The 26,753-nt window shown below is 37.7% G+C and overlaps 1 protein-coding gene across 18 annotated transcripts in view; it reads left to right on the top strand.

Annotated features, from left to right (window-relative positions):
- The window catches only part of LOC109683367 (ERC protein 2), a 998,591-nt gene that overhangs the window by 323,979 nt on the left and 647,859 nt on the right, over positions 1–26,753 (top strand). For all 18 annotated transcript variants that reach the window (XR_012436318.1, XR_012436316.1, XR_012436319.1 and 15 more), the window contains one exon: positions 2,368–2,442. Coding sequence is in view for 13 of the 18 variants with exons in the window: in XM_074043977.1 (XP_073900078.1) it covers positions 2,368–2,442 (75 nt within the window). In the remaining 5 variants the exon portion in view is untranslated. The remainder of the gene's footprint in view (positions 1–2,367; positions 2,443–26,753) is intronic.

The following is a 26,753-nucleotide window of genomic DNA, read 5'->3' as shown; positions in this document are numbered from 1 at the left end:
GCCCATAAGGCCTCGCTTTTTTTTTTCCAAGATAAAGTGATGTGTTTATTATATTATGTATGTATTTCTTAAAAAATTTCTTAGCATAAATTAATTGAACAAGGGTTTTCATTGTGATCTTTACAGTATGCATATAATATACTTTGATCAAATTGAGCCCATCTATATTACTCTTTCTTATCTACCTTCCCTTCCCCCTTCTTTTAAAATAGTTTTTTGGTGGGTTTCATTATGTTATTTTCACACACATATATAAAGTACTTCTATCATATTCACCCACCGTCACCATCTCCTTTCCTCCTCCTCCCACCTGTTGGTTCCCACCCCAAATCATGTTCTCATTTCCTCCTCCCACATGTTGGTTCCCTTTTATAATCATGTCATATTATTACTTTTTTAGGTCTAGGTTTTATATATGAGGAAAAATGTGATATTTGTCTTTGTGAGCTTGTTTTAATCTATTTTCCTGCAAATGACATAACTTCATTCTTGTTTATGGCTAAATAATAGTCCACTGTATATATGTACCATGTTTTCTTTATCCAGTCAGGCCCCACCTCTTAAAGGTCCTCCATGTTGTCACACTTGGGACCAGCATTCCAACAAATCGAGTTTTGGGGACCAAGTTAAACCATATCTAAATTGTAGCACTTTTTCAATTCTGCATTCAATGATGCCATTTAGGTGGCTTGAAGTTGGTTCTGGTGGGTTGCTGATTTCTCATTGTTTAAGCTATCTGCTTATCTCTCTTATCTTTGGTAGGACTATCTTTTATTGTGGGGTTTGGTTTTTCTGACAATTTTTACATCAATGTGTTTTTATGAAATACTGGTGGCAGTAGCTGGTAGTTATGGAAGTAGTTAATTTTATATTCCTTTACTTGGAAAAAGCTAGAAATTATGTTGGTGCTGTTTCCACCTCCCAGGTTCTTTATTTTTATTTTAAAAAATTAAGTATTTATGGTCCAGTGGTTCTAACAACATAGAGAGGCTCCATGTTGACTCTAAATTGATTTTCCTGGAAGTAGAAGTGAGTTAACAGAAGTCCTGTATGAGTGACCTGTGCCAGCAGTCTAGACATGGTATGAGCCCTGCGTTTACTCCTGCCCCGGCCTCACTCTCATATAAAACTGTTAGTATTTATGAAGAAAACCCAAGCATGACGTGAGTACATTTTATCTCTTCTCTTCTGCTAAGACAATTTTTCAAAGTCTTGACAAAGTTTTCAGAGTCTTTCGAGAAGAGGTATGCAAAAAGTGAGCCTTTAAGCTTAAAATTGTAATTATGTGGTTTGTTGAAATTTTTTTTTTTTGAAATAGGACCTTGCTCTATAGCCCAGGCTAAACTTGAAGTCACTGTGTAGCCCAGGCAGGCTTCAAACTCAGGATCCTCCTGCCTCAGCTCCTGAGTGGCTGCATTGCAGGTGTATACCACCATACTCGGTGTGTTGTTGGGTATTTTCCTAAAGAAATATTCATGCTGGGTGTGGTGGTACATGACTATAATCCCAGCTACTTGGGAGGTGGAAGTAGGAGGATTGTAGTTCAAAGCCAGCTTAGGGCAAAAGTGGGAGCCTCTGTGTGAAAAAAAAAAAAGGCAAAAATAGGCAGGGGCCATGGTTGAAGTGGTAGAGCCATGTTTGAAGCCCTGAGTTCAAACCTCAGTACTGCCCTCCCCCACAAAAAAAGAAAAAAGAAATATTCATCATTGTTCCATAAGTTCTTGGGTCCACATCTGGCTTTGACCATTTTTGGCTCTCCTCTAACATTGTTGATATTAATGCCAATTTTAATTTCTTGGCATCATGATGAATAAACGTATCACCCACAGATGTGATTTTGTAAATTCAGAAGCCATAGATTCTCAGGGTTTCATCAAATCACTCCAGAAAGTGTCACAGTTGTACTGAAATGGTTTTAAATTGCTCATTTCAAACCTACCACGGTAGCGAAGTGCCATGCGTGCTGAGGATTTGCAACCGCGTTAGTCATTTTCTTCCCTCCGTTTCCTTGCTGTGTTTGTGTTGGGAGCACAGAGTAATGTAATTTAGTAAATTATGATTTGATGGCTGGGCATCAGCCCCAGTGTTGAACAGTATTTGGACTATGATTACTTGCTGGCTTTGTCACAGTTGACATTAATTATTGATGGAAGTTTCAGAAATAGCGCATGTGCCAGGAACATTTCACCGGAAGGCAGGCTGCAGGCAGGAGGGATGCTGAGGACTGTGGGGGAAGAGGCACCTGTAGCTTGTTTATGTCAGTGCACAGGAAACCTGGACCCGGTGGGCTGTGTGGTAGCTGCGTAAAGGTCATGGTATAACAGAAGGATGAACCGTCAGGCTTATTTCTATCGTGTTCCTCCCCAGGAATTGCACCGAAGAAGCCAACTTCAGCCGGAGCCAGCCAAGACGAAGGCTCTCCAGACTGTCATTGAAATGAAGGTAGGAGCTGAGTGCATTTGTCAAAAACAGCTGTGCCTGGGGAGTTTGTTCTAACAAAGTCGTGTTCCCTAACAAATGTGTCAAATGAATTTTGTATTTTTCTTCAGGCACCCTAGTGGGTGCTTTCCTTCTGGATCTTTGTACTTTCCTGGATGCATTTAATTTATTGGCCTTTCAATTAAGATGCCTTTTCTAGGTAAAAGAATAAAGGGCTCAAGTATCTCTGTTTGAAAGAAGCTGGGATCATTCCAAAGTATGGTCAATGTTTTGTATGTACGTTAAAAGTATTTACTTCTAAAGGTAGAATTTCACCTTTGAGAAACTAGGATTTGCAAAAGGGAAATTATTTTAGGTGTATCAGAGTCATTAAATAATTTAAAAATTATACTATCAGCAAAATTTTCTTTTTGAAGACTAATTCTTTTAACTCCAGTATTTTATTCTAAGCAAGCTTGGAAGTAATACTAATTTATTAAGTACTCACAAAATATCAAGATAACAGTGAGAGACATCGAGATAAACTATAAAGGAATACAAAACTCTCTCTCCTGGGTTTAGGGCATGTAAAGAATAATGAAGTCAACAGTGATGGCCAATCCCTGTTCTATGATTAAGAAGCAGTTCTAAATGAAACACGGGTTGCTTTGCTAATATTTAGAAATTTAAAGTCTTTTTAGTTCCAGTTTTTGCAAGAAAGAAGAAAATGGTAAAATACTCGTTTTAAGAATAAATAGTTCTTAATTTAAATTGTTCTATTAAGCAAAATGTTTTCATAATGAAGATGCTTGCAGTCTGCAGGTTCTGTACTTGAGTTTAACCTCTCTTGAGGTGTTCAGAAAGATTCCTGAACCCCTTCAGTCTATGAGAGAATTCTGAAGGTTACTGATAGAATAATGATTTTTCTGTCTTTTCTGAAATATGTGATTTTGAGCTATCTGCCAAAAAACTCCCAAGTCCTAGAAGAGAAGAAGCTACTTTGAACTGTTGAATTCTTGGCATGTACCATTCTGAATACGGATTTTTTTTTCCCAATCAACGACAGTATCTTCATCCAAGTGATTTTTTTTTTTAGAAGTAACGTAGAACATTGGCTTTAACACTGTGTGTTCTCCTAGTAAGGTTTAATGAGTCAAGGCACTCATCATGTATTTGCAGCAAATTGGTCTAAAAAATATTATTTGAAAGGATAAAATATTAATAGGATTAAGAATGATTTCTCAATCCTGGCTCAATCAGTTGTTTTGAATTTATGTAATTTTAACTTATTATGAAAACAGATTCCAGACCTAGAGAACAGTGGTTTATACCTGAGATTTTGTACTCATTTATCACATTGCACCCAAAACTGAAACTTGGTTTAGGCTTTAAAAAAAAAGGAAAAAAAGAAGGAAGGATAAAAGATGATTTTTGTTTTGCCAAGGATGGTTCCTTTCCCCTTCTGCCAACCTCCACACTGACCTCTGCAGGTCCCAACACAAATAGTAATAGAGAATAGGACATATATACAATCTGTTTCCAAATTACAACTATTTTTTAAATAAAGAAAAAGTGAATTCTAGAAATTGTTGGAGAAGCCAGGAGAGGCAACTCTCCTAATCTGCTGGGTTTTTTTTTTTTTTTTTTTGGTTTTTTTTATAAGTGTCTGTATTCAAAAACAGCTACTTTTTGCATCTTAAAGTACAAATTCTGCTTGATTCTGATTTACTGTCTTATTATAAAACAAAGATAGTAAATAGCGCGTCTTATTATAAAACAAAGATAGTAAATAAGATCACTCATAAGGCTATCTGCATGGGAAGGCATAAGCATAGGTTATTAGGCAAATTCACATATAGGTATGCTCAGTAAATGAGCCTGGCTGTTTTCTTTTATGGATGCCAGGGATGCTGATTTGTAGGCATAGGAACATATTTTGGGGACAAATTATATCAATATATTTGTCAAGAAACCGAGCCTGAGTTTTTCTGTTGTCTTTTTGGATGCCAGCTAATTTAAGAAAGCACTGTTTGATGTTTGTCCATGAAGTCTGGGTCCTGTTAGCATTTATACTCAACATACCTAAACTAAGTTATGGAGGCAGCTGGTGGAGGGTCTTCTCTGCCATGTGTATACTTGTGACTGAGGTTGTGATCCTATCCAATTTTGTGCACTAGAGATTGAAGGGAATGTTGACAACCCTTTTAGGGTTGAAGTACTGAATAGAACTGGTCCTTAAACTTGAAGGCTGGAACTTGGGATTCTGTTTGTCTTAGCTTTGGTGAGTATCAATATCATCTAGTGCCTTGGCAAAGTGTAAAGTTGCAAAGAGCTTTCCTGAGTAAAATGGTCTTGTGGTTTAAGGGAAATGCATGCATTAAGACTCACAAGTCATCCCTACTTGTTGCTTGCTTCTTAGAGAAACTGAGGGTAGATTTCTGAACCTCCATTGTTCCCACATACACACTTTGCATCAAGTCAAGAAAGGTGCTTGCTGTATAAGTCTGGTAAATTTCGCCTAAATCCTAGCACATTTAGAACTGTAGCCTATCAGCTCTGTTAGACTTCTATGTACACCTCTGGACTTTGAGAGTTTAGAATAGGTAGGTCTCTGTGGGGTGAGCATTGGAGAAAACAATCTGCCTGCACCAAAGAGGGGGTAGTTCTTCTGCAGTCACCACATCTCCTGCCAGAGGACTAAAGTCACCTGAATGAAAAGGAAAGGAAGCAGGTGAATAAAGTACTTTGTGATTTGTCTTCTTGCAGGAATCTCCAAGTTTTAAATTTAGTCCTGATTTGGTCTGGCAGGTACGTTCCAAGTTTGCACTGAAAACATTGTGTGTGCTTTTTAGAACAATTAGTTCTGATGCTGTGATGATCCTCCTTTTCTTGATTTTGTGACTAAAGATTCTTTCCTAAGCAACTCCTTTCTGCTTTTACAGAGAACTGTCAGTAAGACTGGCAGTTAAAACTTTTTTTTTTGTTTTTCTTTCTTCAATGCTAATTCCTTTGAAAGAATGTATTTTAACCTATTTTTGTTATAAATTTGACACAATTTGAACACAACGTCCAAAAATTTTATTTTCCTTTATTTTATAAATAAAATTTATAAAGCTGAGCTCATTTTTTAAAGAAAATGAGTAACAGCAATAGCGGTACTTGTCAGATAATCACAAAACTTTTTTCTTTGTTACACTTTCTATGTTAATGAACATCTAATTGAAAATGGCTAAATCCGAAACAAAATTTATTGGCTCACTTGAGTGGAAATCAAAACAAAACAACAGGCTATTGCTTCAGGCATAGTTTGATCCAGGTACTCAAATGGTATTAGCATATGCCACCTTCTCTCATTATGTTTCTTTTGTTGGATTCTTTCATATGAGCTCTGTTTTCAGACAGATTCTCCCCACCTTCCTGAGCAGAATGGGATGGCACCTCCAAAACCACAGATGGAAGAACAGGGAGAAATAGGCCATGTATGCAAATAAACAAATAAAAAACCCCAAAAACCAACCAAACAAAAAACTCTGACTAATTCTGCAGTAATAATTAATACTGAGATGAAACATAAAACTTCAATCTTAACTATCCAGGTTGTAAAGAAAATGCATGGCGTTCTCATTTGCTTAATATATTAAGTGGTACTCATCAAGCAAACAACTTACTGCTAGCACAGCAGAAATTATCAAAATTTCATCAGAATTTATGAAATGGACCAAACAAGAGTGACTTAAGTGTTTTAGTTAAAGTTGCAGGAAATATACTTGATCTTGTGAACTTGTTAATGAGAGTAGATTAAGACACCTTGGTTGTTATGTCACTGAGAGACATTTCTTTTGGTAACCGAAGTGAGGATTATATGTATTCAGCTTTGCAGTGGCTTGACTGGGTCAGGTGTTTGTGCTTCCTCTGGAGTAGCATTTGTCCTCATCAGGCCTTTATTTATTTAAATTGAAACTGAGTAAGAAGTGATGCAAGACTGGCCTTGGCTAAGTTGCTGAAGTGCAATTGTGCTGTTCATGAAAGAATATGACGCTGGATTCAGGTTCAACCACAGTGGGAGGTTGACTTTTCCTATAAAGACTACACATTGTACCTTGTCTTCGTGCCCAGGCAGATGACTGCTCATTTGTATGGGGCTGGCCAGCAGGTGAGTTTCCTCTAAGAGGTGTTTTGCATTTGGTCAGCTTTCGCCCATTTGGTTCCACAGGGTATGGAAAGGATGCCCTGGAATATTGTGGAGTTGAGCTACTCCGTGGCAGCTTTCCCAAGGCCACACAGCAAGCAAGGGAGAAAGTTCAAGTCCAAACCTGATTATGGAGTACAATCCAGTAACCCTCCTGAACTTACTGAAGTCTAGGGGTTTAGTCAGAGATGCTGTAAAGTAGCTGCCTTGTTTCTTTGGGCTCTAGGCCCTATGTAGGTTTATTTCATTCATCTTTTGAACAGTTGTAGGTCTTATTTAAAATTGTTTCTCCTCCCAAGATGCTATGCTCTTAGGAAATTTATTCCAAACCCAGTTTTTGTTGTTAAGCTATAATGATGGCTTTTAGGCCTGAAGAATATGGCCCTCTGGGGATATGGCTCAGTGACAGAGTACTTGCTTAGCATGTGTGAGGCCCTTCTTCCATCCCCAGCATGCAAGCGTGCAAGCAAGCAAACCAACAACTTGGTCCTCTTCCTTTTGTGAATAATAAACAACAGCACTAACAGCAAATATGCCACCCACACTACCAGTGATAGTACAGTGACAAGAACACTACTCCCACACATGGGGCAGGACACGTACAGTAAACCTGGAAACAGGCATTTGTCCCATCTTTCCAGACAAGAAAGCTGTGGTGTAGAGAGAATAAGCAACCTGCTACAGCTAGTTGGTTGGCAGCTGAGATTTGAAAACATGCTTCTCTCCAAAGCTGTTCTCTCTATTCTTCCTGTGCAGTTTCATTAAAGATGGCCCATGGGTTCAACTGGGTTTTCTTTCAACAGATGCTTTGGAAACTGTACACTGAGACTTGCATTATAGAAACAGCTTAGAGTGATGGAGATGCCTGCTTAGATGTTTGGAAAAGTGCAATGTGATACTTTGTGCTATAAGGCAGGACTGGTCCATTTCACATGTTTGTATTATCAGGCATCCAATAAGGAGGACCTTTCTCCCTCTGCGTTTTGTGTCTTACCTGAAGGCTTTTTAACAGTGTGGCATGGTAACTTGCGGAACCCTGAGTTTTTTAATGTACACTTTCCACTTATGATACCAGAATTATCCTTTAGCTTATTTTTTTCCCTTTTGTAAAATTTCTTCATATTCTCATCTTTCAACTTGAAATTTTTTTTATCCCACTTATCCATTTTCCTTAAATAAGGGGAAAATATGGGTTGTAAATGTTGGCCAAAAAAAGCAAAATATCAAGTTAAATGTTAGCTCTGGATGACATATGCTTGTCCTTTAGAAACAAGTAAAATTTTTAAACAGAGTTGAGACTTCTTTCGTTTTTTGCCCAAACTCTTCCTATGATGTGTTTGACTCTAAATGTTTGACTGAGGTGCCAGTTGATAATTACTACTATGAACTGAGTTTCTGTGAATATAACCCTGAAGTGGAATTACAAACACCAGTGTTGGCTGAGCAGCTATTTTGTGCAGAGCACCACAGTGAGCCTTTCAGAAAAAAATGAGTTATTGTTCTTTAAGGTAGAAGAAAGTATGTAAACTAGATTATGAAAGTGACCAGAGAAGGGCAAAATGGTTCATGGAGCCTCAAAGGATATCAAATAAGAATGCTCATGGAGTATTTCTTGGAGGAGGTAGCATTTGATAAAGGGAAGTAAGGCTTATGAACAGTGAGACCCACCAGAGCAAAGGCAAAGAGGCTGAGAAGTATAACGAGGCTCTAGGGAAGAGCAAACCATTGAGTTTGGTTAAGTTTAAAAGGCAATGGAAGAAATTAAACCATTAGAAAGTGGAAGGAAAGAAACAATAAAGGTAAAATTTGAAATTAGTGACATACAAAACATTGTAGTACTGAACTCAGAGCCTTGGTGCTCTACAACTTAGGACACATCTCCAGCTTCAAAGCAAGTATATTTTGGATAAATATCAAAATCAAATGGTGACTCTTTGACATGATTAACAAAAATGACAAATCCTGATTAGAATCACTGGCAAGACTAGAAACAGTAGAAATAACAAACATCAGGAATAAAAGGGACGCATCACTATGAGCGTAAGGAAGAGAGATAATTTTATTAACAACTTTATAAGAAAATTGAAAATTTAAGTAAACAGCTGAATTCTTTTAAAAATGTGGCCTGTCAAATCTGCATGAGGAAGAAATAGGATATCTGAGTATATACTAAGAAAATTATGATATAATTTAAAATACTACTGCCAAACCAAAGCAAACAAAAGTCCCTCAAAGCCAAACAAAATTTTAGAATGCCTTGGCTATTCGTGGCCTCTTGTGTTTCCATATAAATTTAACGGTAGATTTTTCAATCTCTTTAATGAATGTCATTGTAATTTTGATGGGAATTGCATTAAACGTGTAGATTACTTTTGGGAGTATAGACATTTTTACTATGTTGATTCTACCAATCCATGAGCATGGGAGATCTCTCCACTTTCTATAGTCTTCCTCAATCTCTTTCTTCAGAAGTGTATAGTTTTCCTTGTAGAGGTCTTTCACATCTTTTGTTAGGTTTACACCTAGGTATTTGATTTTTTTTGAGGCTGTTGTAAATGGAATTGTTTTCATATATTCTTTCTCAGTTTGTTCATTATGAGTGTATAGAAATGCTAATGATTTTTCTATGTTGATTTTATATCCTGCTACCTTGCTATAGCTATTGATGATGTCTAGAAGCTTCTGAGTAGAGTTTTTTGGGTCTTTAAGGTATAGGATCACGTCATCTGCAAATAGGGATATTTTGACAGTTTCTTTACCTATTTGTATTCCTTTTATTCCTTCTTCTTGCCTAATTGCTCTGGCTAGGAATTCCAGTACTATGTTGAATAGGAGTGGAGATAGTGGGCATCCTTGTCTGGTTCCTGATTTTAGAGGGAATGTTGATTTTATATCCTGCTACCTTGCTATAGCTTTGATGGTGTGAAAGGAACTAAAACAACTGTTCCCTTTCCCAGGGACATCTCCCTTTGAGGTAGAGGTTCAAAGCAATTCACCTTTGGTTGACTTAAGACTTTCCAATTCCCTTCTTTTATCCTGAAACCAAGAAAATATTTCTTATCACTCTTCCTCTTACCATAAAGAGTTTTGGGGTTTTTGTTTGTTTGTTTGTATTATTTTGTTTTTTTAAGATAACATATCACATTGAATCTGAGGAGTGGAGAGAAGGCAGATTGAGCAAAATCTCAAAAAGTGACACATTTTATGTGGTATCTATACAAAATGGAATTTTATGCAGCCATGAAGAAGAACGAAATGTTATCATTCGCTGGTAAATGGATGGAATTGAAGAACATCATTCTGAGTGAGGTTAGCATGGCCAAAAGACCAAAAATCATATGTTCTCCCTCATATGTGGACATCAGATCAAGGGGAAACACAACAAGGGGAGTGGACTTTGAGCACATGATAAAAGTGAGAGCACACAAGGGAGGTGTGGGGATAGGTAAGACACCTAAAAAATTAGCTAGCATTTGTTGCCCTAAACGCAAAGAAACTAAAGCAGATACCTTAAAAGCAACTGAGGCCAATAGGAAAAGGGGCCCAGGAACTAGAGAAAAGGTTAGATCAAAAAGAATTAACCTAGAAGGTAACACACACGCACAGGAAATCAATGTGAGTCAATGCCCTGTATAGCTATCCTTATGTCAACCAGCAAAAACCCTTGTTCCTTCCTATTATTGTTTATACTCTCTCTACAACAAAATTAGAGATGAGGGCAAAATAGTTTCTGCTGGGTATTGAGGGGGTGAGGGGGAGAGGGAGGGGGTAGGGTGGGTTGTAAGGGAGGGGGTGGGGGCATGGGGGAGAAATGACCTAAGCATTGTATGCGCATATGAATAAAAAAATTTTTTTTAGAATGCCCAGATGGGTTCTTCAACGAATTGCACCAAGTGTTCAAGAAAGAAGTTAAATCACTCATACAGAAACTCTTCTAAAACGAAAAAGAGAGAGTGCTTCCCATCTTTTTTATAAGACCAATATAAGTGTGACATTAATGCCCAAGAAAGACATTATTAGAAAGGAAAATTACAAGTAACTTCTCAAATAAACCTTGATACAAAATATCTTAGAGCACAATGACAAGTGACATGATCAAATTGTATTTAAGAAAGCAATATTGGACTACTATTTGGATATCTGTGTGATTTAGCACATTAACAGGATAAAGGAAACAGTATAACTTAAACAGATACAGAAAATATTGTTGTATAAATGCAGCATCCATTCATACCCCTTCCAAAAAACTTTTTAAGAAATCAGATTAGAAATGGAAGGTTTTCCTAATCTAATAAGGGTTAGCAACAAAAAGCTATAGCAGATATCATAATGGTAAAATATCAAAAACTTATGATATAAGGAACAAGACAAGAATGTGTGTTACCATCACTTCTATTCAACAGGGCTTTACATTTTATGCATAATAATTATAAAGACTGGGCATGGTATAATCCCAGCTCCTCAGGTAGTAGAGATCAGTAGGACTGTGGATTGCGGCCACCCTGAACAATAGTTAGAGAGACCTCATCTCAATCATTAAGTTGGGTTTGGTGGTATTTACCTATGATCACAGCTGTAGGGAAAGCCATAGGTAAAAGGATTGCAGTATGAGGCCAGCCCTGGGCAAAAATGCAAGACCCTACCTGAAGAATAACTAAAACAGACAAAGGCTTGGGGCTTTGGCTCAATTGGTAAAGTATCTGCCTAGCAAGTGTAAGGCCCTGGTTCAAATCCGAATACTGCCAGAAAAAAAAAGTTCGAAAGGAAGAAATAAACCCATTTTTATTCACAGACACCATAATTGTATTGTACAGAATCTTAATCCATTTATGAACTATTGGATCAATAAATGAATTTAGCCAAATAACTGATCAGTATTTAAAAATAAATCTCATTTCTATGTGTTAGTTAAATGAAATTTAAAATGACATGAAATTTTAAATAAAATGAAATTTAGAAAACAATTCCACTTATAATGGTATTAAAAAACCCAAAATGTCTAGAAGCAAATCTAAAATAGATTATGTAAGATCTTATTGAGATAGAAAAGTACAAAACATAACTAAACATAGAATAACTGGAAACTTGAAGCAAATGAAATAGTCATCAGCAGTAGAGTTGATGCATAGTAGGATGTTCTTAGAGGGAAATACCACATGACAGTGAGGAGGACTGCTGCTGTGTGTGGCGACATGATGGAATCCCATTCTCCAGTGAATCTTTGAAAGACGCCAGGTACAAAGAACACACAAAATGCGATTCTGTTTATATGTGTTCCCAAAGCTGTCAAAACTAATCAGTGCGGTTAGATAGCTAGATAGTGGCTAATTTGGAAGAGGAAGAAGGATGTAGAGATACAGAGAGTCAGGAAGGACACTCCTAGAGTAACAGTTGCATTCTGTTTCATGATCTGGTTGGCATGTACCCAGTTGGTTTGTTATGATTCATAGTGCTGAAAACCTGTAATTTGGGTATCTTCTTCTATATATTAACTCTTAATTAAAAATATTCATTTAAAAAATAAGGGAACAACCCAATAATAAAGACAAATAACCCAATTAAACTTTGGGGAAAGGAGGTATTGGGTTTGGTGCTGTGTACCTATAATCCCAGCTACTCAGGAGGTAGAGGTAGGAGGATTATGGTCTGAGGCTTGCAAGGAAAAGCAAGAGATCCTATCCGAAAAACAACCTAAAACAAAAAGGACTGTGACTGAAGTGATAGAACATTTGCCTAACAAGTGCAAGGCCCTGAATTCAAACCTCAGTACCACCTTCTTTAAAGTAGATATACAAATAGCCAATGAGGATAGGAAAGAATGCTGTGCATCCTTTGTCATTAGTTAAATACAAATCTCAATCACAACTAGACATAGTTTCTCCCTTACTAGGGTTGTAAAAATAAAAAGGACAATAATAATTGTTGAGGAAGATGTGAGAAAATTGGAAACCTTCAATGCACATGGGTATGTGAATGGTGCAGTCAAATTTGGAAAACTGTCAGTGACCATCTGACCTAGCAAACCCACTCTCAGGTGTACACACAACAGAAATACCAATGCATAAATGCTCATGTCCCTTTTATTTACAGTGATTAAAAAAGTAAATCAACCTGAATGCTCCTCATGTGATACATGAAGAAATGAAATGTGGCATAGCCATACAATGAAATACTATTATATACTCTAACATAGGTGAACCATGCAGATGTTATTCTAAATGAAAGAAGCCAGTCACAGAGGTTGCATGTCACCTGATTTTATTTATATGAAGAGCCCAAGAAAGGCAAATCAGGATATAAGTTAGTTGTCATGAGCTATGGGCAAAGGGAAGGAGGAGCCACTGCTAATGGGTATAAGGCTTTTTGGGGATTAAAATATTCTGGAATTAAATAATAGTGATGATAGCACAAACCACCAAATTATATACTTAAAACCAGTAAGTTTTATGGTATGTGTATCATATCTCATGAAAGTGACTACTAAAAGATAAAGAGAAATAAAGGAAATGATCAATAACTTTGATTACTTTAAATAAAATCAGCTATAACATAACCACTAGGAAATGTATTTCTAAGGTTAATAGTAGAGACTTAATAGTATTTTTTTTTTTTTTTGAGGTAGGGTCTCACTGTGTTGCCTTAGCTGTTCTTAAACTCCTGAGCTCAAGTGATCCTTGTGCAGTTAGTTGGGACTACAGGTATACCACCATGCCTGGCTTATTCTTAACACATAAAATGGATATATTTATCAATGTAGAATAAACGTTTGGGGAAAATGTGCCTAAGTATTGACATGTAATGTGGGCAAGGAGATTATAAATAATTTTCTTCCTCTTTTTTTTACCCCTGTATTTTCTTATTTTCAAGAATGTGCACTAATTATATAGGATTGATTACATAGGAAAAACAGTAATAAATTTGTTAAAAGAAAAGCATCATTAGAGAACTTAAAGACACACACTTTTTAAAAAAAAAAATTTTCTGTTGCTGAGCTGGAAGGCTCCATAGGGAAGGAGGTTAGATTTTTTATGGAAACTGAGAATCTAGCTGTGATACTTATTGCTTCTCTATATTCCACCTTTCAGTCTGTGAAATGGGTCAGTGATACCAGCTTGAACAGGGTTGTGATGGTCAAAGACATGGGAAAATTCTGTCACATAACAGATGCTCACAGATTCCTTTGCCTCTCCATCCCTTCCATTTAGTTTGGGAATTTTGTCTTACCTGTAATAAAAAGATGGTGCATTTGAGCAAGGGCCACTGGAGAAAAGGAAGTCAATCAGCTTACTTCAGGCAGAGAGTCTTTGCTGTGAACACAGGCAGTTTGCGTGTTGAAAAGACTCTAAAAGTGTCTTTGGAAGGAGAGACCGTGAAGAAAAAAAATAGCAAGTCCTAAGCACAATGGCATAATTGTCTGTGACACAACAAATAACCCAGGGACCTAACTCCCTTGCTTTTGGGCATTTGGCAAGGCACTTGTCTCCTCTGGCATGCACTATTCTCATGTAGCAAATGAAGGGATTGGATTAAGTGTCCCACTTTAAAAATTCTACCAAGTTTGGAGGCTTGGTGACTGGCAATTTGGATTCTCAGAGGACCCTCCTGGGGAGTGTGAGTTGACATGACATTCTTGCAGTGTTTGAATCTTAGCTCTGTTTGCTCTGTCTTGGCCAGCCTTGTCCAGGCCAGCAGCCACTGCCTTCTCTCTTGCTGTTGCTGTTCCTAGCCTATTGTTTACTTAGGGATTGTAATTTCCTTACTGGCATGGCGCCCCTGCCAGCAGGGTTGAGAAGTCAACCACAGGCCTCATTTGAACTTCCCCTTTCAAGTTGCAGTAATGACAGTGTTCCAACCATCACATGCTCATCCCTAAGGCATGATCCAGTTTCCACATCCATCAGGCTGTACTGGTGACTTGGGGTACCCTGAATTCCACTGCCGCCTGTTGCTTTTTCCATGAGACAAAATGGTTGGACATAGAAGGATTTTTGTGATATGTTTCAGAGATTCTAAGAGGAAGGCCCAAGCCCAACCAGGGGGTAGGTTAAAAGAAATAGGAAGAGCACATTCAGTTTGCTAGATGGCCAGACAGATTCTTCATCCATTCTTTCTCTTAAAGAGTATTGGAAGTGAAGTGGAAGAGTTCCTGAAATGCATTTGCTGCGCTGTGAATTAGAATTTCACTGAATTGCTGCTATTCTCAGAGGATGGGAAGTTGGAATTCAAGCCCATTTGCACTCAGATGGATATAAGAGATGGCATCCAGTCCATCCTTAGGAAGGACGGGTCCGTACACACAGAGGGACTACCCACTCATCTGGAAGTAGTTTCAGAATTTTTTTCCTCCCTTTCCTTTCTCCCCAATCCTTTCACTATTTTCTCTTCATTTTGCTTTGTGGTCTTTGGAGGAAGATTACTATGTGGAAGGAAGAAACAGAATAGCTCAGCTTCTAGATGACACACCTTCTCTGAAGCCAGTCTTTCCTGAGGTAGCATGGAGACAGCAAAGACTCAATCTATGGCTTACTGTCTCTTGGGATGTCAAGAGAACCATTCCAGATGACTAAGGGGAACTTGGGCAGGTTATTTTATATCTGTAGGTCTCCTGACCTGTTAAACAGGTAAAATAAGTTAACTTATTGGGCTCCTGAGGAAGTTTAAGTGAGATTTTGCTAGCACAGTCCTTCTGGAAGTAATCAATACATATCAGCTGATGTTACTAATTGCATTTCTAGTGCCCCAATGGAGAAATATTGTTTGCTTTTGTCCTGTACTATTCATTTCTGCATATTTACACAATGCAAATTTATTTATATTTTTAGCGTTTGTCCAAGTGAGACATAAATGTGTAAGAAAATATAGATATAAAAATAAATCTTTTGATTTTTTTTCCAAGCTGGAGAACTGATGAATAAATAGAGTTTTGTATTCTTTCTTCTTCTGAAAGAGAAATGTTCATCTACTGAGTGAGTAAGAACTATGCCATAGGTAGTTTGTACTCCCTCCCTACAAGGTTCTGTTGCAGTGGATCCTCAGACTGGCACTGGGGAACCTTTGTGTCTATGTGTGATCCAGGTGTATTGAAGTGACTTATAGTTAGTAAGTGCTCCCTTCCATGTGCTGGGGAGATAGAAAGCTCTCCATTTTGAAGCAGCTTCTATGGAGGGTTGATGTTTAGCTGAGAAGCATTAGTACAGACTGCTATGCTGGTTGTTGAAAAACTGAAATGCTTCACAGCTACCCTAGGTCCTTAGAACATATTCCCTATTCCAGCTCTTACCCTCAGATCCCTACATCCAGCAATGAAAGAGTTTATTCCTGATCTTGCAGGGGCCTCCCAGACATGATTCCAGTGCTCTTGGTGGTGTCTCTTTTGTTGTTCTTGCTCTATTCCATACTAGTTCTTGAGCAACTTGAGAATCACCCCTGACCTCCATGGGATTTTAGTACTCTGGGGTTCAGTTTTCCAGTTTTGATAACACAATTTCATCGATGCTGCCCACATGTCACCAATGACATCCTAACCCTTCCTTTGATTTCCCCTTTCTTCTCAAAACTGTACATTTCTTTATTTTCTGGGTATTCACCATAATCTCCATCAGTTTTTACCCCTCTTTGCTTTTGGTAATTCTTCCACTGTTTTCTTTACTCCAGATTCCCAACCATGGTTGAGAATTCCTTGCCACTATGGCAAGGAATGGCGATTCCACCATTTCCAGTCTCAACTCCATTTTGGCTTTTGTTATGATCCTTAACTGCACAAAGGCAATCTTATGACCACCTTGTTTTCTAGGTTATAAGTGATGCCCAGTCATATCCAAGAACAGACACCTAGCTTGGTTCTGAAGATGGATGTCATTCTATAATATCACCTTCCTTTCATTTCCATCTCCTCTGCAATGAAATGTGATCTACACTCTTTAATCTATTTGTCTGTACTCTTCTTTGATACATACTTTCTATTCATTCTCTAGTTCTTTCAAATGTTATATGCTGGACATAGTGCCTCTAATTTTGTGTGCATTGTTACTTCTGGCTGGAAAGAATTTTTTCTTCTCTATGGTAATATTATTCTTATCTAAATCCATATTAAGCTCCTATGCTTTCTGGAGATGTTTTGGAGTCTGGTATAGTGGTTTTACTCATTTTTGGCTTTTCTGCTTGTAGACTTCGAGAATATTACATTTTTATGTTATGCTTCACACTATTACTTATGCAATATACTCTCCTATTACAAGTGACAGAAACCTTGCTCTGGTGTTGTGGTGTTCTGGGGAGTGGGTGGTTCAGATGTTGCTATATCTAGCTGCTCAAATAATGTTACAAGGACCCAGTCATTCAGAAAGATTCTCAATGCATGATATCAAGGCCACAGCCAGCCACAAGCTTACATTTTCTGAGAAGAAAAGGAGAGAGAGGAAGAGGGAGAGAGAGAGAGAGAGAGAGAGAGAGAGAGAGAGAGAGAGAGAGAGAGATCTGTTTTTTCTCTGTGTCTATGTCATCCCCCTAAAAATAACTTGATTGGTCTTGCTAAAGTTATGAATTTACCCAGACCAATTGTATTGTCCAGAATATCCATGACACTTGTGTCTGGGCAGGACCATATAATTGAAAAGTCACTACAACCATAGGGATTTGGGGAGGTGCACTTCTTGAAAGGAAAAGAAGTTGAACAAAACTCAAACAAAACAAGATCAAAAGACATGCTACAGCAAGAAATACGAAAGAAGGTAATGTTTATTGAGCACCTACTGTGTGTTAAGCTATATTCTGGAAGATTTATGTGTCATTTGTTTAATTCTCATAATCTTAGGTAGTATTATCAGCAAGGTTAGGAATATTCTCACAAATTAAAGTGAATCAAAAACATAAGCAACTGTCATTACTTGTGTATCCCCTATAAGTAGGGAAGTGTTGACCTGTTATAATAATGGCAACTCTTTATTTTCCTAAGGTGGCTCCTTTACAAGTACTTTATGTGCATTATACATCATTTGTAATTTTATTAGCATGTTCATAAGCCGGTCATATTTCAAAGAGGCTGAGTATCTTTCCTTAACTTGAACTTAGGTTTACATCTTGGTTTGTGACTCCCTAATGGTTAGATTTTTCTCTTTCCCATAATGTCGGTGTGGATTGTTTTGTCATTAGCTCTTTTTGTTAGAATCATAACAGATTCTCACACAGAGACCAAAACTTAAAAGGTCACACAGTCTAATAAGAATCACTACTCATAGGCATCGGTAACATGCACAGACAAGATGGTAGGATGAATGCAGTCCTGGCACAGACTTCATGAAGAATGAATCAAAAGTAGGCAAATGAGACCATGACAAGAAACATAAAAGCATCTTAATTGCTTTCAATTGGATCTAGACCATCCTGATTCTGTGCTGTTTATTTTGCCATAAAGGATTAGATACCTATACAAGCAAATAAACACAGAAACAACATCACCAAAGCAAACAAACAAAAAAAACCCAGCATGCCCCCTATCATCTTCTAATCTAGGCCATCATCTTTTCATGGTTCGTAAGGCCCAAGAAGATGAATTTGTTTTGGTATGTATTTTTCCTCTGAGTATGTGTTAACCTTAACTCAACATCTTTCTAGAGTGCTTAACTGGTGCTCATACAACTATGGTTATCCCACACAGAAAATCTTTCCAAAGGCAGGGTGTTACTCAGATAGCCTAAGACTAAGGGCTACTCAGTTAGGTTTGCAGCTGTAAGTTGATGAGTTTTAAAAGTTAAGCCTCATGAGCCTCTGTGGTATCTAGTAATAATAGTTTAGAATTTTATTATAAATAAAATGTAATATAATAATGGAGGGATGTTTCCTGAACATTAGTTCACATCATTTTTAAACTAAATTGATCCTAAGTTTGTTGATCAGTGCCTTAGATATATGATCATGGTGAGTTTCATGCTCTGTAAAAACAGCTTGTACGTCCTTTCTTGACCTAATATTAAAATGAAACCAGTAATTCTTACTGTACTTGAAAGGAAAGCACATTGTGTCACTCAGCAATAACATAATTGTTACTTTTTGTGACTAAATGATACTGCTTTTTTGATGTTCCACCCACTCACCATTTCAATGTTCAGGTTCTTAGGAATTGACATCTGTTTCTTGCTGTTTAAGGGGAACATAATGTTTGACAAACACAAAAAGTAATGATGGCATCCTGACAGGCCAAGATGCTCCAGAAATTTTATTCCCAGAATTTCTGTGCATTTGTGCCAAGTGTTTAAAGTAGGTTTGTATTTTTCTGAATGTATTTATCCAATAAAGTTGCCCTGCTCTCTTTTGCATTGATCAGTCTGTCCCTTGTAACTTGTGGACCGCTATAGTCAGTTAGAACACCTGAATCACCTGAGGACCTTGGGAAAATGCAGATTCAGATTTAGTAGTTCTGACTGAGGGCCAGATATTTTGCATGCCTCGAAAGCCCCTCTTCCCTGGATGATGTCTGGCTTCCTGGTGTGTAGACCACGTTTTTGCATTGCAAGGATTTAGACTGCACCCATGTTAGAGAATGATGTTTATGAATCTTGTTGAGGTCTACCTGCTATCTCACATACTTGGCAAAGTAATTGGTACCCAATGGATGCCTAGTATATACTTGTTCAATGAATAATTAAGAGAACTCTTTGTGTCTAAGTTTAATACTAACCTGAATCATAAATGTTCTTAGAAAAATCTAGTCATTTTTTTTAAAGAGAGAAGGCAGAAATAAACTTATTTCTGTGTTCCCACTCAATTTGTGTCTGCACTGCTACAGTCCCTGTACTCCAGGGCCAGTGTATTATTCATGGTTGGTTTAATAGTTATCATGGTGAGCTAATGGGTAAATGACTGCTAGTGATTGACTTGTGGTGGCTTATTTATTATTTGTCCATCAGATACTTATTTTCTATCTTTTGGATGGTAGATGTAAAATGACTCTTTAAGAAGTCAAGATCTACAATTTATGTATTAATTTTTTATAAGTATTATTTTATGGTTGTATGTAAAGAAATGACTTGTAAGTGATACTCAGTTCAGAGTCTTTCTAATAGAATGAGATAAACATATTTTAGCTGGTTTTCCATCCTGAAAGATATTTTTTCCACATTCCTATAGTCTATAACCAAAATAGTATAAAAACAAGACAATTTCATGAATGTCCTATCTCAAGACTATTGGGAAAATGTTACCTGAGTCACAAGGAAGTGAGTTGAGGATGGGAGTCCACCTCTGTCTAGTGTTTCACTGCCATAGTCAGAGCAAGATATCAAAAAAATCACCTCCTCCCTCCCTTCTTCCCTCTCCTCTGCCCTTTCTTCCTCTTTTCACTTTACTTGAACGGGGCTTTACTATGTAGTCCAGGCCAACCTTGAATTTTCAGTCCTCTTGTCCTAGCCCTGTCCCCCTTGCCCCAGTATACCACTTAGTTTATTTTATTATTTTTTTTAGGATTGAACTTTTTTTTCATCATCATTATTATAATTATTGTTATTATTGTGCTGGATCGGGGGGGACATTGGAGTATTTACAAAGGTTCTTACAGTGTATCACATATATCATATTGAATTTTCCCCCCTCCACTGCTCTCTTTCGTCCCCCTCCCCTAATTCCTGGAACAGTTTCAGTAGGTATCATACTTGCATTTACATACATGTGTATATATTATTTGTACTATATTCACCCTCCTACTCCTTTCCTTGCCACCTCCCCCCTTCCCACCAGTGTCAACCCCCCTCTCCTGAACCTGTTCCACCTTTCCTGTTCTCCAATTTTATAGAAGAAAAACCATAAAACATAATTAGAGAAACATGGCGTTTTGCTAGTTTGAGATGAAGATAGCTACTTAGGGAGATTCCTTGTGTTATTTCCATGCATATATGTGTTACAACCCCAGTTGTTTCATCCCTACCAGTCCTCTTCACTCTTCGCTAGTCCCCTTCCCATGGTGGCCCCGGCCAGTTTAAGATTTCTATATTAATTCTTCTATAGTAAGCACATCAACCATATTCAGGTTTTTGGTTTCCTTCCCTTATTCTATCCCTCCTGTGTGCAGCTACCCCTTAGTGTGACTGTGTCCCATAATATTGCCGCAATAATGTCTGTCATATGCATATGAGGGAGAATATACAACTTTTGGCCTTCTGAGCATGACTAACTTCACTTAAGATGATGTTCTCCAGTTCCATCCATTTACCTGCGAATGACAAAATTTCATTCTTCTTTGTGGCTGTGTAAAATTCCATTGTGTATAGATAACACATTTTCTTAATCCATTCATCAGTAGTGGGGCATCTTGGCTGTTTCCATACATTAGCTATTGTGAATAGTGCTGCAATAAACATGGGCTTGCAGGTGCCTTTGTAGTACCTGACTCATATTCCTTCGGGTATTTTGCTACTATTGGTATTGTTGTATCATTTGGCTGATCTATTTTTAGTTTTTTAAGGAGCCTCCATATTGTTTTCCATAGTGGTTGTAGTAGCTTACATTCCCACCAGCAGTGAATGAGGGTTCCTTTCTCCCCCCGCATCCTCACCAACATTTGTTGTCGTCGGTGTTCTTGGTGGTAGCTATTCTGACAGGACTGAGGTGGAATCTTAGTGTGGTTTTGATTTGTGTTTCCTTCATGGCCAGGGCTGATGAGCATTTTTTCATGCATTTTTTAGCCAGTTGGAGTTCTTCCTTTCAGACAGTCTGTTCACTTCAGTTGCCCATTTCTTTATTAGTTCATTGAATTTTTAGTTTTTTGAGCTCCTTGTATATTCTGGTTATCAGTCCCTTGTCTGATGTATAGCTAGTGAAGATTTTCTCCCATTCTGTGGGTGACTTCTTCAATTCAGAGACCATTTCTTTTGTTGTACAGAAGCTTTTTAACTTCATGTAGTCCCATTGGCCAATCCTTTCTCTTAGTTGCTGAGCCACTCGAGTTCTACTGAGGAAGTCGTTGTCAATGCCTGTTGCTTCCAGTGTATTCCCTGCTCTTCCTGTAATACCTCCAAGGTTTCAGGTCTGATATTAAGGTCCTTAATCTACTTTGAGTTGATACTTATATAGAGTAAAAGACATGTATCTACTTTCAGTTTTCTGCAGGTACATGCCCACTTTTCTCAACAACATTTCTTGAAGAGGCTGTCTTGTCCTATGTTTTTGGCACCTTTGTCAAAAGTTAGGTAAGCATAGCTGTGTGGATTCATATCTGGATGCTTTATTCTGTTCCACTGGTCTTCATTTCTGCTTTTGTACCAGTAGTATGCTGTTTTTATTGCTATGGCTCTATAATATAGCTTGAAGTCGGGTATTGTGAAACCTCCACCGTTGCTTCTTTTGCTCTGTATTGCTTTGGTATTCGTGGTCTTTTGTGTTTCCAAGTGAACTTGAGGGTTCATTTTTCAATCTCTGTGATGAAATGTCATTGGGATTTTGATGGGGAATGTGTTGACAATGTAGATTGCTTTTGTCACTATAGCCATTTTTACTGTGTTCATTCTGCCAATTCATAAGCACTTTCCACTTTCTGTAGTCTTCTTCTATTTCTTTCTTCAATGGTTTGTGGTTTTCCTCGTAGAAGTCATTCACATCCTTTGTTAAGTTTATTCCTAGGTATTTGATTTTTTTGAGGCTATTGTAAATGGAATTGTTTTCCTATTTCTTTTTCAACCTGCTTATTGTTGGTGTAGAGAAAGGCTACTGATTTTTGTAAGTTGATTTTGTATCCTACTACTTTTCTGAAGCTTTTTATGGTATCTAGTTTTTGGGTGGAGTTTTTTGTGTCTTTTAAACACCATTATTTTATTATTTTTTTCCCATGCTTTTGTTATTTTTTTATTATTATTTTTTAAACACTCACCCTTTTTGCCTTCAACTTGCAAACTTACTACACTGGTCATATTTTTTTTACCCATATGCACAAATGATCTTATGTTTTTAAATTCAGATAACCTAGACCTAACAAAATGTAGTATGGAACCCCAAGGTCCACTTCCTAGTAATTGTCTTGACCTTTATTTCATCTTGATCTTGCCTTTTCTCATCTCTTTTCTTCCTCCTGTCTCTATGTCTGTCTTTACTTGGAACTGGCTTTCTTGACTTCCATCATCTTCTCAGCCTCTGTCTCTCTTGTTCACTTTGGACTTGATGACTGATTTTAACTTTCTTTCTTTTCATCTTTAACTCCCTTGAAAATGGGTTATGTTTATCTTCTGGATTCATAGTAGTTTGACTCTACTTCAGTCAAGTTTTTATGCCAAGATCATTGCATGGCTTTGACTTCCTCAGTGGCATTCATTTGGGGCTTGATTCTCCCAGTATGGAGCTGGGGTAAACACCACTTATTTTATTTTATTTATTATTTTATTATTCATATGTGCATACAAGGCTTGGGTCATTTCTCCCCCCTGCCCCCACCCCCTCCCTTACCACCCACTCTGCCCCCTCCATCTCCCCACACCCCCTCAATACCCAGCAGAAACTATTTTGCCCTTATTTCTAATTTTGTTGTAGAGAGAGTATAAGCCATAATAGGAAGGAACAAGGGTTTTTGCTGGTTAAGATAAGGATAGCTATACAGGGAGTTGACTCACATTAATTTCCTGTGTGTGTGTGTTACCTTCTAGGTTAATTCTTTTTGATCTCACCTTTTCTCTAGTTCCTGGGCCCCTTTTCCTATTGACCTCAGTTGCTTTTAAGGTATCTGCTTTAGTTTCTCTGAGTTTAGGGCAACAAATGCTAGCTAATTTTTTAGGTGTCTTACCTATCCTCACCCCTCCCTTGTGTGCTCTCGCTTTTATCATGTGCTCAAAGTCCACTCCCCTTGTTGTGTTTGCCCTTGATCTATTGTCCGCATATGAGGGAGAACATACGATTTTTGGTCTTTTGGGCCAAGGTAAACTCACTCAGAATGATGTTCTCCAATTCCATCCATTTACCAGCGAATGATAACATTTCATTCTTCTTCATGGCTGCATAAAATTCCATTGTGTATAGATACCACATTTTCTTAATCCATTCGTCAGTGCTGGGGCATCTTGGCTGTTTCCATAACTTGGCTACTGTGAATAGTGCTGCAATAAACATGGGTGTGCAGGTGCCTCTGGAGTAACCTAATCACAGTCTTTTGGGTATATCCCCAAGAGTGGTGTTGCTGGATCAAATGATAGATCAATGTCTAGCTTTTTAAGTAGCCTCCAAAATTTTTTCCAGAGTGGTTGTACTAGTTTACATTCCCACCAACAGTGTAAGAGGGTTCCTTTTCCCCGCATCCTCACCAACACCTGTTGTTGGTGGTGTTGCTATGATGGCTATTCTCACAGGGGTGAGGTGGAATCTTAGTGTGGTTTTAATTTGCATTTCCTTTATTGCTAGAGATGGTGAGCATTTTTTCATGTGTTTTCTGGCCATTTGAATTTCTTCTTTTGAGAAAGTTCTGTTTAGTTCACTTGCCCATTTCTTTATTGGTTCAATAGTTTTGGGAGAATTTAGTTTTTTAAGTTCCCTGTATATTCTGGTTATCAGTCCTTTGTCTGATGTGTAGCTGGCAAATATTTTCTCCCACTCTGTGGGTGTTCTCTTCAGTTTAGAGACCATTTCTTTTGATGAACAGAAGCTTTTTAGTTTTATGAGGTCCTATTTATCTATGCTAGCTCTTAGTTGCTGTGTTGCTGGGGTTTCGTTGAGAAAATTCTTGCCAATACCTACTAACTCCAGCGTATTTCCTACTCTTTCCTGTATCAAAATTGGGTGCGTTGACATTGGGTGCATGCAGGTTGATAATTGTTATTTCCTTTTGGTCTATTTCCCCTTTTATTAGCATGGAATGTCCTTCTTTATCTCATTTGATCAATGTGGGTTTGAAGTCTACTTTGTCAGAGATAAGTATTGCTACTCCTGCCTGTTTTCGGGGGCCATTGGCTTGGTAAATCTTCTTCCAGCCTTTCATCCTTAGCCTATGCTTATTTCTGTCAGTGAGATGGGTCTCCTGTAAACAACAAATTGTTGGTTCTTCCTTTTTAATCCATTTCATCAAGTGGTGCCTTTTGATGGGGGAATTAAGTCTGTTAACATTAAGCGTTAGTACTGATAGGTATGTGGTGATTCCTGTCATTTAGTTTTCTTAGTTGTTTGAAGGTTTCATTGTGTGTACCTAAGTTGAGGTTACTCTCTACTGTCTTGCTTTTTCTTTTCCTGTGGTTTGGTGCTGCCTGTCTTTTCATGGTTAAGTTAGGTTTCACTTTCTGTGTGCAGAATCCCTTGAAGAATCCTTTGTAGTGGTGGCTTTGTGGTACATACTGTTTTAGTTTCTGCTTATCACGGAAGACTTTTATTGCTCCATGTATTTTGCATGATAGTTTTGCTGGGTAGAGTATCCTGGGGTTGAAGTTATTTTCATTCAGTGCCCGGAAGATCTCACTTCATGCTCTTCTTGCTTTTAATGTTTCTGTTGAGAAGTCTGCTGTGATTTTGATGGGTTTACCTTTGTATGTTACTTGTTTTTTCTCTCTTACAGCCTTCAATATTCTTTCCCTAGTTTCTGAACTTGTTGTTTTAATGATGATATGTCATGGGGTAGTTCTATTTTGATCTAGTCTGTTTGGTGTCCTGGAGGCCTCTTGCATCTGTATGGGAATATCTTTCTCTAGATTTGGGAAATTTTCCGTTATTATTTTGTTGAATATATTACGCATTCCCTTCGCTTGTACCTCTTCTCCTTCTTCGATGCCCATGATTCTCAAGTTTGGTCTTTTGATGGAGTCGGTGAGTTCTTGCATTTTCTTTTCACAGGTCTTGAGTTGTTTAATTAATAGTTCTTTGGTTTTTCCTTTAATTACCATTTCATCTTCAAGTTCTGAGATTCTGTCTTCTGTTTGTTCTATTCTGCTGGATTGGCCTTCCGTTTTGTTTTGCAGTTCTGTTTCGTTCTTTTTTCTGAGGTTTTCCATATCCTGGGTGGTTTCCTCTTTAATGTTGTCTATTTTTGTCCTGGTTTCATTTATCTGTTTATTCATCATGTTCTCTCTTTCACTTTGGTGTTTATACAGTGCTTCTATGGTTTCCTTTATTTCTTCTTTTGCTTTTTCAAATTCTCTATTTTTGTTGTCTTAGAATTTCTTGAGTGTCTCCTGTACGTTTTGGTTGACCCTATCCAGTATCATCTCTATAAAATTCTCATTGAGTACCTGTAGTATGTCTTCTTTTAAATTATTCTTGTGGGCTTCATTGGGTCGTTTGGCATAGTTTATCTTCATTTTCTTGGAGCCTGGATCTGAGTACCTGTTTTCTTCATTCCCCTCTGGTTCCTGTACTAATTTTTTGCTGTGGGGAAACGGGTTTCCCTCTTTTTTCTGTCTTCCCGTCATTGTCTTTGGTGTTGTTACTGTCCCTGTACTGTGTGCAATTAAGTATTTTCTAGCTTGTAATAATAATAATGGTAATATTTAGAATGGAAGGGTGAGCTGAGATGGCAAGAAGTTAAAGAAATGGGAAATTCAAATACACAGACTGGAAGGAGAAAACAGGATAAGGTATGAGACAAGAAGGTTTCAAAGGTATAAACAGGGAGCTTTAGTGTACTAATCAACAGTAAGCTGAACAGACATTAGAGAGACAGAGAGAGGATTGAAAATCAAAAATAAAAAGCATAAAGATAAGAATAAAAATAAAAAATAAGTAAATGAAAGAAAAATCTATATATATAAATGTATTAAAATAAAATGAAAAAATAGAAAATTAAAAAAAACCAAAAAACCTCCAAGTTCAAATGCAATGAAGTTTCAGTCTTAATAATTTGGGTGTCCATCTCAGTCTCAAATCCTGGAGCTGGTGCCTCAGATGTTGTTCTGTAGTTGTCTCATCAAAGGGATGCATAAAGTACAAGAAAACTACACATGCACAAAAAAAACCCCACCAAGTGTCCCAAGTTCAAATGCAATACAGTTTCAGAAAGTTTTTCAGCATGCAGGTGTAATTCAGTTGTTCTCTCATCAAAGGTAGGGAGAAAAAGAAAAAAAAGTGTCTGGAGACAGTTCTGAGAATGGTATCTGCAGCTGTGGCTTTCCTGCCCACTGCTGTCAGCCTGCTCTTGCTGGTGGCGTTATTTATGCAGATCTCTGGGGTGAGCTTAGCACTCCCCTGGACCCGTAGG

The sequence above is a fragment of the Castor canadensis genome, chromosome 10 (genome assembly GCF_047511655.1).
Source record: "Castor canadensis chromosome 10, mCasCan1.hap1v2, whole genome shotgun sequence".
In the NCBI taxonomy this organism is placed as follows: Eukaryota; Metazoa; Chordata; class Mammalia; order Rodentia; family Castoridae; genus Castor; species Castor canadensis.
The sequence above is the reverse complement of the archived record's forward strand: the minus strand, read 5'-3'. Positions and strand labels throughout refer to the sequence as shown.